We start from the raw sequence: 14,765 nt of genomic DNA on the forward strand, positions 1-14,765 counted from the left end.
TACAGATAGTTTTCAAATTCATTTTTATAATTCTTATAAAGGAATTATAACACAGTAGGCGGGTAATCTCAGTTAAAACAGGGTAAGTAAAATTTTTGCAGAGATTTTTTTTTTTTTTTTGCATATGATCCTTTTAAATCAAGTATTTGTTTTTTTATTCGTCTGTATTCACAACTGTGATGTGCCGGTCATGGCTTTGAGGCACTGGAGACCAAGCAATGAATAAAACAGACAAACTACCTTGTCCTCTTGGAGCTCGGATTCCAGCCGTGGGAGGAAGATGAGTGAAGCATACGGTGTGGGACGCAGTGGCGAGAACTCAGGAGGGAAAGCAAGGAGGCGGGATCACCGCTGGCCGGAGGGTGTTGCAGTTTATACAGGATGGCTGGGGAGGCCCTCCTGAGAAAGCGACGTTGGAATAGTGGCCTGAAGAGGGCGCAGCGAGCCGGGCTGAGACGTGGGCCAGGAGCCCCGAGGCTGGGAGGACCAGGGTCCGTGAGGGGCAGAGCAGCGGATGGGACCAGAGACGGGCTCGAGGGTGGTGGTGCCGCTTTCGTTAGGCCTTAGTAACTACCTGTGAGCGTCGCCTTTTCCCTCTGAGTCAGACGGGGAGCCCTGGCAGGGCTTGGATGGAAGGGGTGGCCTCCCCCTCTGTGTTGGTGAGCCCACCCTCCCTGCTGTAGACATGCGAGTGGCCTGAAGTGGGCGTTTGGGCGCCATCAGGCCACCAGTTGGGGGGTTGCTGCTGCAGGTGGATGGGGTTTATTGATGAACTGGGGATGGGGTGTGACAGCAGGAGAGGGGGCGGGAACGGCTTCCAAGTTGAGTGTGGTTTTTTTGGCCCTTTACCGTGAGTCCCCGCAAGAAGAGAGCACGCTTTTCCTGCGGGTGTGGGTGTTGGTTAGGAGCTCAAGTTAGATCAGGTGAGCTCGAAATGCCTACTAGACATCAGGTGGACATCAGGCGGGGCTGTGTGTGTCCAGAGAAGCTCAGGTTGGAGCGAGAAGTTTGGGGCCCTCGGAACGTGTGGGAGAGATCACTCGGGCTGAAGGCGTGGACGGGGAAGGGTCCCGGGTCCTGGCCAGGTTGTGAGAAGATGGTGGGGAGGAGAATGAACCCGAGTCTGAAGTAAAGGAGGCCAGTGTGGTGTCCTGAGGGCCAAGTAAAGCAGCAGAGAGGCCCGTGCCCCAGAAGCCGCTGCCGAGTAAGCGGGGGACTGAAGATGGGTCCTCGCATATGCCGGGTAAAAGCCTGACCGGCTAAGAGAGCGAGCGGTTTCAGGCAGAGTATAAAGCGTTGTGGAGAAGTTTTGCAGTAACAGTAAGGAAATGGGGCAGTAGCTGTAGGGGAAGTAGTTTTTGTTTCGTTTTTTTTTAAGATGGGAAAATCAACACGTGCTTATGTATTGGTAGGATTGATTCAGTAGGAAAATACGGATGCAGGAGAGAGTGGGCGGGTTGCCGAAGCTGCGAGCACAAAGGAGAGGAGACCGGGTTTGGGGGGAGTGGAGGCGCCCGCCCGGCCGGGAGCTCGACGTCCGTGTCTGGTGACGGGGCCTCAGCCGTGGACCTGGGGCTGGACGTGTGGGGTCCGTTGGTGGGACGTTCCCCCCTAACCCTCTAGCTTCCCTCGGGGAATGGAGGCTCGGGCATCTGCTGAGACTGAGGATGGAGGCCACTCTGGGAGGCTGGAGGGGTGGATCGGGGTCCACGAGAGTGGAGAGCAAAGGGCGAGGTGTGGTCTGACTCCTGGGCTGCGCTAGGGGCCCACGTAGGTTAGAGATTATATGTTTCAAGTGGGAATTGTTTGCGTTATTTTTCCTTATTCAGCTTTTTGGGTGTAGGGTGGTGGAGAGTAATACTGATATTTTAGCAGAGGTATGGTCATCCAGGTGAATCCTACAGAGTGAGAGGGGCTGGAAGTTGACAGTATGTAAATACAACAGGAGTGCCTGCAGTGCACCATGAATTCAGGCTGCTCAAGGAGGGCATAGGTTTTGGGGGACACAGAAAACATGTGGATCAGTGAATTGTGGGACCCTGTGGGCTGTAAACATTGTTGGAGTGAGGGTCTCAGAGGGATGAGCTGGAAGGACAGGACACGGTAGTTAGAAGATGGAATTCAGCCCCCCATTTTATTATGAAAGCTGCCCCAAATAGAGCAAGTTGAAAGAATAGTATGATGAACACCTGAATACTCACCTAGACCCAACCATTGTTCACATTTTGCCATATTGCTGTATAGGTATTTTGCTGAACCATTTGAAGGTAATTGCAGAAATTGTGGCAGCTCACCCCTAAATACTTCGGCACTTTATTAAATGGCACTGGCTTTTTGGATAATTTTTGATTATGTCCCACATTCTGCATTCGAATGCTTTGAAATTGATACTTTTGTAGTTCTTCATAATCGCAGATACTGATAATGACTAGTTCTAGACTTTGTCCATTGGAGCGCATGGCCATGGTGGGAGAGAACAGGTGTCGAGATGGCAGCTAAGGTATTGGGGTGGCTTCTTCTGGCACGCGGGGTCCACGGACATGAGACTTGCTGGGGCAGGGGTGGCTAGGGAGGAGAGAAGGAGGTCTGGTTGGAGGTGGTGGTGGGGAGCAAGGAGGACATCTACCTTGACCTCTAAATCTGGGGGCTGCGGAAGGGGCAGTGGTGAGCAGTCTTCTGCTGTCTGACCATGAGTTCATGTCCTCTCCTCTGGCCGCTCTGGTAACAGTCACAAAAACCTGTCTTGTTTTACATGGTCTGTTATGCCTTCACTTGAGGATTGCATGTATTTCCAGAGGCGGCGTGTGCGTGTGTGTGTAGTTCATTCCTAGTAGCAGCTTGTTCACTCTGGCCTGTAGCGATAAACGAAAACAGCATAAATGAACACACTTAAAACATTCCCATTGCAAGCTGAGTTCTGTTAGTTTCATTCCTTGTACTAATGTGTAAACTAATACTAATTTTATATTCAAAATTTTCTCATGCTATAGAAGTCATCAGTTCGATTTCAAAAGAGTCAAGTTTCTTCAGGAACCCAGGTAGAAAAGTACAAAAAAACCTATTTGCCAACACAAGGTAAGATAGTTGCATGATCTTCTTAGAAAATATTTCAGGAATTTAAAGAGTGGAGAATTTACACCCAACTTAAGAAAGAAAACATTGTAAATATAATTGAAGCCCCTGTGTATCCTACTCCCAGTTAATGTGCACCCTGACAGCATTCCCTTTCTTATTTTTCATTCTTTTACTACATTGTGTCCGTCAATCAATACAGTGTTGTTTCATAGTTCATCCCTCTGCAGTTTGCTGCTTTCTCAGTATTTTAAGACGTAGCCTCATTAATACATATAAACTCTAGCTGTACAGATTCCATGTGTATTTGCCACAGTATATTTTCTTGTTGGCGGGCATTCTGGTTTTCCCCCAGTTTGTCACAGAATGAAAAGGGCCGCAGAACAAGTCTCGGTCATGTGAGTTTCTCTCTGACACATGTCAGGAGTAGGATATTGGGTCACATCAGGTTTGTGCCACTTTAGGAGGCTTTCCCTTTGCAAAGCGGTTACCAGTTTCTTTTTTTACTGTCAGCAGAACATGCTCTTTGTGCTTGCCAACACTTGATCTGCTCAGACTTTACAATTTTGGCTAGTCAGGTGGGTGTGAAATGGTGGGTCAGTGTAATATGCATTTCCCAGGTTACTGATGAGGTAATGTGAGCATCTTTTCATATTTAGTGGACATTTGGGTCTCCTCTTTTGTGAATTGCCTGTCCATTTCTTTTGCCCATTTAAAACTCTGTGTGTGTGTACGTGTACGTGTATGTGTTTCTGTATTGAAGTTAGTTATTCTGCAACTAATCCTTTGTCATTTGTAAGCACTGCCAGTATCTCCTGCCAATCTGTATGTAGCTTTTTGGTTTGTGGGTTTTTTTTTTTTTTTTTGCGGTACACGGGCCTCTCACTGCTGTGGCCTCTCCCGTTGCGGAGCACAGGCTCCGGACGCGCAGGCTCAGCGGCCATGGCTCACGGGCCCAGCTGCTCTGCGGCATGTGGGATCTTCCTGGACCGGGGCACGAACCCGTGTCCCCTGCATCGGCAGGCGGACTCTCAACCACTGCGCCACCAGGGAAGCCTGGTTTGTGGGTTTTTTAAAAAAATAAAATTATTTATTTTTGGCTCTGTTGGGTCTTCGTTGCTGTGTGCGGGCTTTCTCTAGTTGCGGTGAGCGGAGGCTACTCTTTGTTGCGGTGTGTGGGCTTCTCATTGCGGTGGCTTCTCTTGTTGCAGAGCACGGGCTCTAGGCGCGTGGGCTTCAGTAGTTGTGGTGCATGGGCTTCGGTAGTTGTGGCACACGGGCTTAGTTGCTCCGCGGCATGTGGGATCTTCCCAGACCAGGGCTCGAACCTGTATCCTGTGCATTGGCAGGTGGATTCTTAATCACTGTGCCACCAGGGAAGTCCCTGGTTTGTGTTTTTTATATACACATATACACATATATATACACATATACACATATATACACATATATATGTGTTTTTCTTTTTAATATTGAAGTTAATCAATTTTTTTAAAAAATGGTTTTTGCTTTTTGTGACTGAGATATCCTTCTCAATCGTCAGGTCACAAATATGCTATTTTCTCCCATGAACTTTTGTTTTCACAACTGGGTCTTTAAGATCTACCTGGCATTTTTAGAAATTATTTCTGTGAATTAAATTTATAAAAGTGGATATAACATATGCAGTTTGGCAGTTATAAAGGAAATACTTGGGTAACCACTGCCTAGATAAAGAAATAGATTAGCAGCATCCCAGAACTGACCCCTCCATGATTATATTACATTGCTTTTCCCTTTCATAGGTGCAGCCCTAAAAAAATGTTTTACTTGTTTTTCAGCTTTCTGAATAGAGTTGTACTGTATGTATTGCATTGTCTTCTTTCACTACCTAGTTTGTTTTTTTTTAATGCATCTTTATTGCAGTATAATTGCTTCACAATGCTGTTAGTTTCTGTTGTTCAACAAAGTGATTCAGCCATATGCATACACATGTCCCCATATCCCCTCCCTCTTGAGCCTCCCTCCCACCCTCCTTATCCCACCCCTCTAGGTCATCGCAAAGCACCGAGCCGATCTCCCTGTGCTATGCTGCTGCTTCCCACCAGCTAACTATTTTACATTCGGTAGTGTATGTATGTCGATGCTACTCTCACTTCGCCCCAGCTTCACCCTCCCACCCCATGTCACCAAGTCCATTCCAAGTCCATTCTCTATGTCTACCTCTTTATTCCTGCCCTACAACTAGGTTCATGGGTACCGTTTTTTTTTTTAAGATTCCCTATCTATGCATTAGCATACAGTATTTGTTTTTCTCCTTCTGATTTAATTCACTCTGTATGACAGTCTCTGGGTCCATCCACCTCACTACAAATAACTCAATTATGTTTCTTTTTATGACTGAGTAATATTCCTTTGTATATATGTGCCACATCTTCTTTATCCATTCATCTGTCGATGGATACTTAGGTTGCTTCCATGTCCTGGCTATTGTAAATAGAGCTGCAGTGAACATTGTGGTACATGACTCTTTTTGAATTATGGTTTTCTCAGGGTATATGCCCAGTAGTGGGATTGCTGGGTCGTATGGTAGTTCTATTTTTAGTTTTTTAAGGAACCTCCATATTCTCCATAGTGGCTGTATCAATTTACATTCCCACCAACAGTGCAAGAGGGTTCCCTTTTCTCCACACCCTCTCCAGCATTTATTGTTTGTAGATTTTTTAATGGTGGCCGTTCTGACTGGTGTGAGGTGATACCTCATGGTAGTTTTGATTTGCATTTCTCTAATGATTAATGATGTTGAGCATTCTTTCATGTGTTTGTTGGCAATCTGTATATCTTCTTTGGAGAAATGTCTATTTAGGTCTTCTGCCCGTTTTTGGATTGGGTTGTTTTTTTTAATATCGAGCTGCATGAGCTGCTTGTAAATTTTGGAGATTAATCCTTTCTCAGTTGCTTCATTTGCAAATATTTTCTCCCATTCTGAGGGTTGTCTTTTCGTCTTGTTTATGGTTTCCTTTGCTGTGCAAAAGTATTTGAGTTTCATTAGGTCCCATTTGTATATTTTTATTTCCGTTTCTCTAGGAGGTGGGTCAAAAAGGATCTTGCTGTGATTTATGTCATAGAGTGTTCTGCCTATGTTTTCCTCTAAGAGTTTTATAGTGTCTGGCCTTACATTTAGGTCTTCAATCCATTTTGAGTTTATTTTTGTGTATGGTGTTAGGGAGTGTTCTAATTTCATTGCACTTATTGAAGAGGCTGTCTTTTCTCCATTGTATATTCTTGCCTCCTTGATCAAAGATAAGGTGACCATATGTGTGTGGGTTTATCTCTGGGCTTTCTATCCTGTTCCATTGATGGGTATTTCTGTTTTTGTGCCAATACCCTAACTGTCTTGATTACTGTAGCTTTGTGGTAGGGTCTGAAGTCTGGGAGCCTGATTTCTCCATCTCCGTTTTTCTTTCTCAAGATCACTTTGGCTATTTGGGGTCTTTTGTGTCCATACAAATTGTAAAATTTTTTGTTCTAATTCTGTGAAGAATGCCATTGGTAGTTTGATAAGGATTGCGTTGAATCTGTAGATTGCTTTGGGTAGTATAGTCATTTTCACAGTATTGATTCTTCCAATCCAAGAACATGGTATATTTCTCCATCTGTTTATGTCATCTTTGATTTCTTTCATCAGTATTTTATAGTTTTCTGAGTACAGGTCTTTTTCTCCTTAGGTAGGTTTATTCCTAGGTATTTTATTCTTTTTGTTGTGATGGTAAATGGGATTGTTTCCTTAATTTCTCTGATTTTTCGTTGTTAGTGTATAGGAATGCAAGAGATTTCTGTGCATTAATTTTGTATCCTGCAACCTTACCAAATTCATTGATTAGTTGTAGTAGTTTTTTGGTGGCATCTTTAGGATTTTCTATGTATAGTATCATGTCCTCCACAAACAGTGACAGTTTTATGTCTTCTTTTCCAATTTATATTCCTTTTATTTCTTTTTCTTCTCTGATTGCCGTGGCTAGGACTTCCAGAACTATGTTGAATAATAGTGGTGAGAGTGGACATCCTTGTCTTGTTCCTGATCTTAGTGGAAATGCTTTCAGTGTTTCACCTTTGAGTATGATGCTTGCTGTGGGTTTGTCATATATGGCCTTCATTATGTTGAGGTAGGTTCCCTCTATGCTCATTTTCTGGAGCGTTTTTATCATAAATGGGTGTTGAATTTTGTCAGACGCTTTTTCTGCATCTATTGAGATGATCATATGGTTTTTATTCCTTAATTTGTGTATATGGTGTATCACATTGATTGATTTGCATATACTGAAGAATCCTTGCATCCCTGGGATAAATCCCACTTGATCATGGTGTATGATCCTTTTAATGTGTTGTTGCATTCTATTTGCCAGTTTTTGTTCAGGATTTTTGCGTCTATATTCATCAGTGATATTGGTCTGTAATTTCCTTTTTTTTCCTATCTTTTTCTGGTTTTGGTATCAGGGTGATGGTGGCTTTGCAGATTGAATTTGGGAGTGTTCTTCCCTCTGCAGTTTTTTGGAAGAGTTTGAGAAGGATGGGTGTTAGGTCTTCTGTAAATGTTTGATGGAATTCGCCTGTGAAGCCATCTGGTCCTGGGCTTTTGTTGGTTGGAAGATTTTAAATTACAGTTTCAATTTCATTGCTTGTGATAGGTCTGTATATATTTTCTTATTCTTCCTGGTTCGGTCTTGGAAAATTGTATCTTTCCAAGAGTTTGTCCATTTCTTCGTGGTTGTCCATTTTATTGGCATATAGCTGTTTGTGGTAGTCTCTTATAATCCTTTGTATTTCTGTGGTGTCAGTTGTGATTTCTCCTTTTTCATTTCTAATTTTATTGATTTGCATCCTCTCCCTTTTTGACTTGATGAGTCTGGCTAAGGGAGAGGAAAGAGGAATGATTTAGCCACCATGATGCTGACTTCACCTTTAAAAGTTCCCAGATATCTTTCTTTAATGTAGTTGAATTTCACCTTTTTCCTTTATGGGTGGTGCTTCTTGCCTTAAGTCTTTACCTATCCTGAGGTCATAAACATATACTCCTAAAGTATCTAGCTGTTCCAGCATTAGTTATTAATTTTGACATGTCATTTTATAAGGTGCTCACAGTGGTGGACACCCATCCTCCTCTGTTCCTCCCAGTGAGAATGTGCTCAGAGGCTTGTTCATAACGTTCACAAACAGCTGAGAGAGTTAAGCTTGATGAGCTTGAATACTGGTTCTGACTTGACTTTTATTAGTTGACAACCTTGGCAAGTTATTTAGCCTCTCAGCTTTGATTTCCTCACCTATAAAATGAGGCTATTAGTCTTTTCTACGAGGCTGGTTGTAAGATTTAGAGATGATGTAACACGGAGCTCAGACTGCACTGTGGTTCTTTGTGCCTGTGAGGTGGAGGAAGGTGTTCATTTAGCCAAATCTGTGTGCACTCCTTGATCCCTTTTTTCTTGTATCCTAACCCCCCACTCCCATCAATCCCTAAACTAATCCTGATGTTGATATTTTCTGAATTAAGTAGGTTGAACCATATGACATTGCTAGCACTCGGCTGTTTGGGACCCACGGGTCAGTGATTTGACACAGTACAAACACTGCCGTCTCCACAGTCGCCCCCAGCCTCCTGACTGGACTCTGCCTCTGTTCTTCTTCTCTAGTCTATTCTCCCTGGAGCATCCAGCATCCATTTTAGTGTTTAACACTTAAGTCAGATCCTGGCACTTGAGCTTGAAACCCTTCAAATTTGGGAGTGTTTATAATACCCGTTGGCATATAAGAAGAAAATATTAGAACTTCAGTGTATTTTTAATATCACTTTGTTGGTGGTGGTGTCTGTGTGTATGCACATACATGCTTATTTTATAATGTATGAACGTGTACAGTACATGATTTGTGTGTTGGTCATGATCTAAAAAGTTTAGACCACAGCCATTAGGTCTAGATTATAATTAAATACCCAGTTATTTTTTTTCAAGCCAAATTCTATGTGTATTCCTGGATGCTTCTATTATCTGTACCCCATTCCTACCCTTTAACTAAAGTCCTGGTGATTGTCTCCAAAATGCCTTTGGGTCCATCTATTAGGTTAGTTGAGCACCTTTCTCCAGATTGTACACTTTCAAAAAACAGATACTTTGCGTTTCTTGGTCATCAGACTTAAGTATTTGAATAAGTATTTGAATTTATACAGTGAAGAACTCCTAGGAATTAATAAAGAAAAGTACTAAGACTTCCTTAAATAATGGGTAAAGGACGGCAGTTCACAAAAGAAGAGTGAACTAAGGAGATGTTTGACCATAGTATTGAGTAAACTTAAAACTTTCAATTAAATAATAAAACTAACTCTGGTAATTATATTCTAACAGGCAACCCATCTCGAAGATCCAAGTCTGTGTCTCGTGATTTAGGCAATTCGGATAAAGGACAAGTAAATCTCTTTATGTTTTTATATATTAAACATATTATTCAGGCTTAGAGTTGACTGGTTAACTGGCTTAAGTTTCTAAACCATTTATAAAGGAAGCTTTTTACTTAACATTGTAAATGTTTTCTATACAACACCAAATACTAGTCATACGAGAATCCTGTAATAGTGGAATCTGGCTTTCGGACTAAGTGTAAGTTTTAGCTGCTTGAAATTTTTTTTACATGTAATGTAGGACAGACCGAGAGCCTCTTGTCCTTACAGATAGCCTTACCCAGGGAGCCACCTGAACCAGTGAACTCTCCAGATCCTGAATGTAAAGACGACGATGAAAAAGAAGAAAAAGAAGAAATTCAGGGAGAAATCAGCCATCCTGATGGAAAGGTTAAACTTTTTTCTTTAAACCAATGAATACTATAAAAAATGAACATGGGTTAAAATAGAGTTGAGGGGCTTCCCTGGTGGCGCAGTGGTTGAGAGTCCGCCTGCCGATGCAGGGGACACGGGTTCGTGCCCCGGTACGGGAGGATCCCACATGCCGTGGAGCGGCTGGGCCCGTGAGCCATGGCCGCTGAGGCTGCGCGTCTGGAGCCTGTGCTCTGCAAGGGGAGAGGCCACAACAGTGAGAGGCCCGCGTACCGCAAAAAAAAAATAAAAGTTTAAAAAAAAAAAAAAAAAAGAGTTGAAACACTTAGATTCTGAAATAATTGATCTTCAAGACTTGATGGGGCTGAGGACCTTGGCACATGACTCGGTTTGAACCTTGGGACCCTATGAAAATACTAAATGGACAGCATGCATTTAGTTGCCATTTCTAATTTAGAGATGATGCAACAAAAGGAGGAATACAATCCAGTTGCTTAAACTTCTTGTTCTTTCTCCAGACATAGCTAAGAAGCCTTGGTAATCCTTGGTACTTTTCAAAACCTCAGTTCTCGGTCCTACCCTTCCTGCAGGCTTCCTTAAATATTTCCTGGATCAGCTGCTCTCCACCCCCAGCCTGGCAATTTTATTCTTGTGCTTAGGAGAGGTTTTGAGTGGGAAAATGGCCTGGCTGGGTGTTCCAGCTAAAAAGTGAAAATGACAAGAGGAGGAACATAAACAGGGTTACTGAGGTGGTGATGAGGGAATTTTTCCTCGGGTTTATAGAACATGTACTTTTCCAAGTACTCTAATCTGATCCACTTTAATAGAAATCAGAAGGCCAAAGTTCACTTCAAATCTTGAGGAATGAGTGAAGGACAAGACCAACAGTCAGAAGTAAGTTGTTAGGCTCTTCCTGTACAAACTCTACTTCAGGATAACGAATTGTTGACGAGGGAAGGTTTTCTTTTTTAGAAGAATCGCAGCTAATGAATGGAAGAGGAATGAGAAAATTAGAGAATCCCCAGTTTACAATTTCTGATGACACGAGGGTCTAGGTAGCCATCAGTGGCTCCTAAAACCTTAGACGAAAGGTTGACGGATCTCGTGATGCCACCCACTCAGTGCTGAGGTCAGGAGGCAGCGCATACTTACTGGATTTCTGGACGTGCTGCCATACAAGGCCCACTGCTGCACCTAAAAAGTACTCTTGGCAGAGTAATTCAGCTGGAATTTAATCAAGCCTCGAGAGCTAACTACTGGGTTTTTTAAGGAAAAAGTGATATGGGAACATGTTTAATGATACCATAATGGAAAAGCAATCAGCCAAATCCAGAGTGTGGGAAATGTTACATATTCAGTGACCCAGTTCCTTCAACAGTTGTCATTAAAAAAGGGGGAAAGGAAGGCACCATTAGAAGTTGAGGGGAGAGACACATCAAGTGTGTGTGGATCTTGTTTTGATCCTGATTCAAGTAAACTGTAAAAGGCCTTCTTTGTGTGCATTTATGGAAAATATGGTTATGATATGATGAAGGAATTAATTACAGCTTATTAGGGATGAAAACGGTTTGGTTATGTTAAAAATACTTCCATTAGAGATACCTGTTGAAATGTTTACAGAAGTGATGTCTGCAGTTTGCTTGAAAAAAGAGTTTGTTTTGCGGGAACAGGTGACCTAAGAACAGTGATGTGTAGATAGGTGAAGCTGATTATTATGAACTTACCAACTTTTCTCTCCCTCTGAGAAATGTTTTAATTTTTATTATGAAAAATTTCAAAGTAGGCTATTAAAAGTATTAGGGATATTTTTGTCGTGGTCTCAGGAAGTTTTACATATTGATAGTCCTGGTTTTTCTTTCTTTTGTAGATAGAAAAGGTTTATAAGAATGGGTGCCATGTTATATTGTTTCCAAATGGAACCCGAAAAGAAGCGAGTGCAGATGGAAAGACGGTCACTGTCACTTTCTTCAACGGTGATGTCAAGCAGGTCATGCCGGATGGGAGAGTGGTAGGTTTCCACGGGCGTGTTTTGTCCGTAGCGTAAACACCTCTGAAGAGGAGGCAGTGCTGACTCTGTGTCTTTGCAGATCTACTACTACGCAGCCACACACACCACCCACACCACGTACCCAGAAGGACTGGAAGTCTTACATTTCTCAAGCGGACAGATAGGTGAAAACCTGCTGTGCCCTCTCAGTTATTGCATTCTTCCTTTCCTTTAAAAACAAAATATTTATGGTAACCCCTTTTTCTACAGAAAAACATTTCCCAGATGGAAGAAAAGAAATCACGTTTCCTGATCAGACTATCAAAAACTTGTTTGCTGATGGACAAGAAGAAAGCATATTCCCAGATGGTACAATTGTCAGAGGGCAACGGTACGTTACCTGTTTTGTTTCTAGATTTTCTAGTTTTCAACTTTTATTACCAGTTGAATTTTAAAAATCTTAAAACATTTGTGTAAGTCATTCAACATTTCACTGAGTTCAGAATTTCAGAGCAGGTGAGACATGTTTTCAGCATTCTGGAGTTTAGGATGAGTTTGAGATAAATGCATTGTAACGTCTAGTTAGTCTTTAGCCTACAGACCTCTAAAGGGTGTCTGAACAGCACTTCACGAAAGGCAAATGGCAAGTATTTGTTTAGAAAGCAATCTGGTGAAATTTGAAAACGGTGAGTGAGACACAAGGAAGGAAAGCTGCCCTGTCAATTTTTAACAATAACCAGACTCTTGTATTTTGATTATCTGGGTCTCCCTGTCCCAGCGTAAGCACTTTACTCTCTGGCCACCCTAAGCCAATTCCTTAAAATCAACATTTATCTTTCTTTATCCTTCTGAGTGTTAAATGTCTTGAAGTTAGAGTCAGCTTCTTCAATCCACAGTGAAGAGCATCTTATAAGCACCATTTTAATTGAAACCTTGGTGGAGTTTTGTCAAATCGAGAGTCCTGTTTTTAGTTTCACCCTCCTCTCCTGGAGTGTAACAGTTTAAGTACCCATTAACTTGAATTCTATGATATAAACTTGGCAATAATGTAGGAACTTCTCATGGTCATGATTGTGTTTTTCCCTTAATGTGGTCTGAAACTTTATCTGGTGCTCAACTAAAGATTTTCCTCAAACTTTATTTCTTCTGTGTACAGTATAATTTGATTTTAGAAACTTTTCAAAAAAATTGACTCGATTGAAATTTTCTGTAGTAGGAAGAAAATAATATGAAAAGGTCCCCATATCCGTCTATCCATCTTCAAGTATTAACTCACGGCAAGTCTTTTTTCATCTACACTAAAGCACATCCCATGTATTAATTCATTCAGGATTATCATGTTTTAATTGAGGTATAACTGACATAACATTAGTTTCAGGTGTACAGCAAAGATTTGATATTTGTATATATTGCAAGATGATCACAGAAGTCTAGTTAACTTCCATCATTACACATACTTACACATTTTTCTTGTGATGAAAACTTTTATTCTCTTAGCAGCTTTCAAATATGCAATTCATTCAGGATTACTTTGCCGTTTTTCACTTACAGCAGTGGTTCTCGAATCAGCTGGAGGGGACTGTTCAAGAGCAGGTTGCTGGGCCCCAGCCAAATAATTTGCGTTTCTAATGAGCCCTCGGGTGATGCTGACACCCTAGGGCCACACTTGATAGGGCACTGGCTCTCTAACACTTGTATGTGGCACAGAGCCATTGTGTTCATATAAAATTTGAGAAATAACCAAAACAGAAAAAACCATTCTGTGCTGAGGAGTCCCAGTTATACCTATATTAAGGACCAGGGATGTTCTAGGAGAAGGAATAACTGCCGGAGTTCTCCTGCTGTATACTCCATGTTTTTAAAGAAATTAAATTCTACTTTAAATTTACAGAGATGGCAACAAAATCATAGAGTTTAATAATGGCCAACGAGAACTACACACGGCCCAGTTCAAGAGACGGGAGTATCCAGATGGCACTGTTAAAACTGTGTATGCAAACGGTCTTCAAGAAACCAAATATTCATCTGGTCGCGTAAGAGTTAAAGACAAGGATGGTAATGTTCTAATGGACACAAAGTTGTCATGATCCTTGTGTGTGGCTAATCATGAAATAACATTAACTAACTTCATTTTCTTCTTTAAAAAATGTACATTTTCTTGTGGATTCTGTGGTTTAATTTATATATACTGTGTGTATATATAAATGGAAAAGATTGTTTGGAATTTTTTCATACTGTTTGAAATGCACAGGGACAGCTTTCATTTTTAGTTCACCTACCTTGTCTTTCTACGGTTCTAACCAGTATAGACTTTTAACAAGTGGATGCTTTCATTGGTTGGAGATGGTTATGAGAGCCAAGAAGTACAAGAAGCACAGTCACAGAATTTTCCCACCACCTACCAGGCCTACGAAGGGCTTGCTTAGAAAGTTTACTGAAGGAGTAAGAGGATTTCTCCAGTCAAAATATTACTGTGCTCAATTAGTACTAAAATTAAAGCATTATCTACCACAGAGGTCACGGAAGTTAAAACAGTGACTGAGTACAAATAAACAGTAAAACAGGCAGAAGAGTTCATTCTATGAGTGTAGATAAATCTCATAGGAGGAAAAAGCAGTTGTAACGAGGGTGACAGCTGAGAAAGGCGGGGCGTGAAAACTAACCAGCCAGTGTTAACTGACTGATAGACCACAGGTGCCTTGACCTTATTACCTGTAAGGCGGGGCTGACAGAAGCAAGATGTCCTTGAAGCGGGGGGTGGGGGCGGGGGGGGGGTGGGCAAGTCACCTACAAGTAGATTTACATAGTAAGTTTGGTCTAGTCACTTAGTGCAGTCTGACAGTAGTGGTGGCAGTAACTCAGTTTTTTAAAAAAAGCCACATGTATTAATTCCAGGTGATTTAAAAC

General features: G+C 41.9%; 1 protein-coding gene across 8 annotated transcripts in view; it reads left to right on the top strand.

Annotated features, from left to right (window-relative positions):
* The window catches only part of CPAP (centrosome assembly and centriole elongation protein), a 73,731-nt gene that overhangs the window by 40,311 nt on the left and 18,655 nt on the right, over window positions 1-14,765 (top strand). For 6 of the 8 annotated variants that reach the window (XM_089899796.1, XM_089899795.1, XM_089899794.1 and 3 more), the window contains 7 exons: window positions 2,991-3,075; window positions 9,447-9,508; window positions 9,770-9,889; window positions 11,739-11,879; window positions 11,959-12,043; window positions 12,129-12,249; window positions 13,750-13,913. In XM_089899796.1, coding sequence (XP_089755922.1) covers window positions 2,991-3,075; window positions 9,447-9,508; window positions 9,770-9,889; window positions 11,739-11,879; window positions 11,959-12,043; window positions 12,129-12,249; window positions 13,750-13,913 — 778 coding nt within the window. Of the gene's footprint in view, window positions 1-2,990; window positions 3,076-9,446; window positions 9,509-9,769; window positions 9,890-11,738; window positions 11,880-11,958; window positions 12,044-12,128; window positions 12,250-13,749; window positions 14,609-14,765 lie in introns of those variants that run through there. The other 2 variants (XM_089899799.1, XM_089899800.1) reach the window with 2 other exon arrangements.

Source organism: Delphinapterus leucas, chromosome 18 (genome assembly GCF_059928025.1).
Source record: "Delphinapterus leucas isolate spDelLeu-1000000601 "Yukka" chromosome 18, BTC_Dleu_Yukka2, whole genome shotgun sequence".
NCBI classification, from domain to species: Eukaryota; Metazoa; Chordata; class Mammalia; order Artiodactyla; family Monodontidae; genus Delphinapterus; species Delphinapterus leucas.